This window comes from Dipodomys ordii, unplaced genomic scaffold (assembly GCF_000151885.1).
Source record: "Dipodomys ordii isolate 6190 unplaced genomic scaffold, Dord_2.0 Scaffold210, whole genome shotgun sequence".
Classification (NCBI taxonomy): domain Eukaryota; kingdom Metazoa; phylum Chordata; class Mammalia; order Rodentia; family Heteromyidae; genus Dipodomys; species Dipodomys ordii.
Genome location: NW_012267426.1, coordinates 383525 through 386313, shown reverse-complemented (window position 1 = coordinate 386313; position 2789 = coordinate 383525). Strand labels below are relative to the sequence as shown.

The 2789-nt window shown below is 52.7% G+C and overlaps 1 protein-coding gene across 1 annotated transcript in view; it reads left to right on the top strand.

The window, feature by feature from the left end:
• Anos1 (anosmin 1) overlaps positions 1-2522 on the top strand; it is a 39121-nt gene extending 36599 nt beyond the window's left edge. Inside the window, exons 8-9 of the mRNA XM_013035420.1 lie at positions 485-596; positions 2461-2522. Of these exons, the coding sequence (XP_012890874.1) occupies positions 485-596; positions 2461-2522 (174 nt within the window). The remainder of the gene's footprint in view (positions 1-484; positions 597-2460) is intronic.
• Positions 2523-2789: the final 267 nt, after the last annotated feature.

Here is a 2789-nt window from a genome sequence, read left to right as displayed (position 1 = left end):
GTCTGTCTCTCTCTCCTTCTGTCTGTCTATCTCTCTCTCTGTCTGTCTGTTTCTCTGTCCATCTGTCTGTCTCTGTCTTTCTGTCTGTCTGTGTCTCTGTCTGTCTGTCCTGTCTGTGTGTGTCTCTCTGTCTGTCTGTCTGTCTCTGTCTCTCTGTCCATCTGTCTGTCTCTCTCTCTCCTTCTGTGTCTCTGTCTCTCTGTCCATCTGTCTGTCTCTCTCTCCTTCTGTCTGTCTGTCTCTGTCTGTCTGTCTGTATGTTTCTCTGTCCATCTGTCTGTCTCTGTCTTTCTGTCTGTCTGTGTCTCTGTCTGTCTGTCCTTCTGTCTGTGTGTGTGTCTCTCTCTCTGTCTGTCTCTCTGTTTCTCTGTCTGTCTGTCTGTCTCTCTGTCCATCTGTCTGTCTCTCTCTCCTTCTGTCTGTCTGTCTGTCTGTCTCTCTCTGTCCGTCTGTCTGTCCCCCCCTTCCCCGCCCCCCGCTGCAGGCCTCCTCCGTGACCCTCGCCCCCCTCGCCGCCTCCTGCCGGTATCGGGTGCGGGTGGGGGGGGAGGAGCTGCTCTTCACCACCCCGCCCCTCCCCCGCCCCGCACATCCGGGTAAGTGAGGGGGGAGGGGGAGGGGGGAGGACCCACCCCAACCCCCAACCCCGGGGGGGGGAGGGGCCGGGAGCAAAGAACAGAGGAGGAAGAAGGGGAGGAAGAGGAGGAGGAAGAAGAAAAAGGAAGAAGAAGAACAAGAGGAGGAAGAAGAGGAAGAAAAGAAGAAGAAGAAGGAGAAGAATTAGAAGAAGAAGGAGGAGGAGGAGGAGGAGGAGGAGGAGGAGGGAAGGAGAAAAGAAGAAGGAGAAGAAGAAGAATTAGAATTAGAAGAAGAAGAAGAAGAAGGAGAAAGAGATGGTAAAGGAGAAGGAAAACGAGAAGGAGATGGAGTAGAAGGAAAAGGCAAGGAGGAGGAGGAGGAGGAGAAGAAGAGGAGGAGGAAGAAGAAAAAGGAAGAACAAGAACAAGAGGAGGAAGAAGAGGAAGAAAGGACGAAGAAGAAGAAGAAAGAAGAAGAAGGAGAAAGAAGAAGAAGGAGAAAGAAGAAGGAGAAAGAGATGGTAAAGGAGAAGGAAAAGGAGAAGGAGATGGTAAAGGAGAAGGAGAAGAAGAAGAAGAAGGAGAAGGAGAAGAAGAAGAAGGAGAGAAGGAGAAGAAGAAGAAGAACAATTACAAGAAGAAGAAGAAGGAGAAGTAGAAGAGGAAGAAGAAGGAGAAGAAGAAGGAGAAAGAGATGGTAAAGGAGAAGGAGAAGGCGAGGAGGAGGAGGAGTAGGAGAAGAAGAAGGAAGAGAAAAGGAAGAGGAAGAAGAAGGAGGAGAAGGAGAAGAGGATGAGGAAGAGGAAGAAGAAGAGGAGGAAGAAGAAGAGGAGGAGGAAGAACAGAAGGAAGAGGAAAGAGAAGAAGAGGAAAAGAGGAGGAGGAAGAAGGGAAAAGGAAGAATTGGAAGAAGAGAAAAAAGGAAGTAGAGGAAGAACAGGAAGACTAGGAGGAAAAATAGGAAAAAGAAGGGGAAGAACAGGAAGAAGATGAAGGGGGAGAAGTAGAGGAAGGAGGGAACGAAAGAAGGAAGGAGGGATGGAAGGAAGGAAAGAGGGATGGAGGGAAGGAGGGAAGAAAAGAGGGAAGGAAGGAATGAAAGAAGGAGGGAAGGAAGGAGGGATGGAAGGAAGGAAGGAAGGAGGGATGGAAGGAAGGAGGGAAGGAAGGAAGGAGGGATGGAAGGAAGGAAGGAAGGAGGGATGGACGGAAGGAGGGAAGGGAGGAAGGAGGGAAGGAAGGAAAGAAGGAGGGAAGGAAGGAAGGAAGGAGGGATGGAAGGACAGAAGGAAGGAAGGAAGGAAAGAGGGAAGGAAGGAAGGAGGGAAGGATGGGTGGAAGGGTGGATGGATGGATGGGTGGGTGGGTGGATGGATGGGTGGGTGGGTGGATGGATGGATGGATGGATGGGTGGATGGATGGATGGATGGATGGATGGGTGGGTGGGTGGATGGATGGATGGATGGATGGGTGGATGGATGGATGGATGAATGGATAGATGGGTGGATGGGTCGATGGATGGATGGGTGGATGGATGGATGGGTGGATGGGTGGATGGATGGATGGATGGGTGGATGGATGGGTGGATGGATGGGTGGATGGATGGATGGATGGATGGATGGATGGGTGGATGGATGGATGGATGGGTGGATGGATGGATGGATGGATGGATGGATGGATGGATGGATGGGTGGATGAATGGATAGATGAATGGATAGATGGGTGGATGGGTGGATGGATGGATGGGTGGATGGATGGATGGATGGGTGGATGGATGGGTGGATGGATGGATGGATGGATGGTCTGGGTGTGCCCAGGGGGTGCTGCGTTTCCTAGGGGCAGGTGGGGGGGGCGGCCACTCACCCCCTTTATCTCCTCCCAGGGCCCCCTGGGAAGCAGCTCCACCCCGCTCCTCCTGACAAGCGACCTCCAGGGAGATACTGACCCCTTCCTCCATGGGATGGGACTGTGCACAGGACGTGAGCTCCTCGCACACAACATGGCTCCCACGAGCAGAACTTGGTGCCAGCCCTGGGTGCTGACTGTGGAGAAGTCCATCCCCGGGGTCCCTTCTGGCCACCATTGATGCATCTGCAAGGAAGGAAGAGACGGTGAAGGGAGGGAGGCCATCTTCAGAGGAAAAAACAAACACACAGATATGGGTGGATGGGTGGATGGGTGGATGGATGGGTGGATGGGTGGATGGATGGA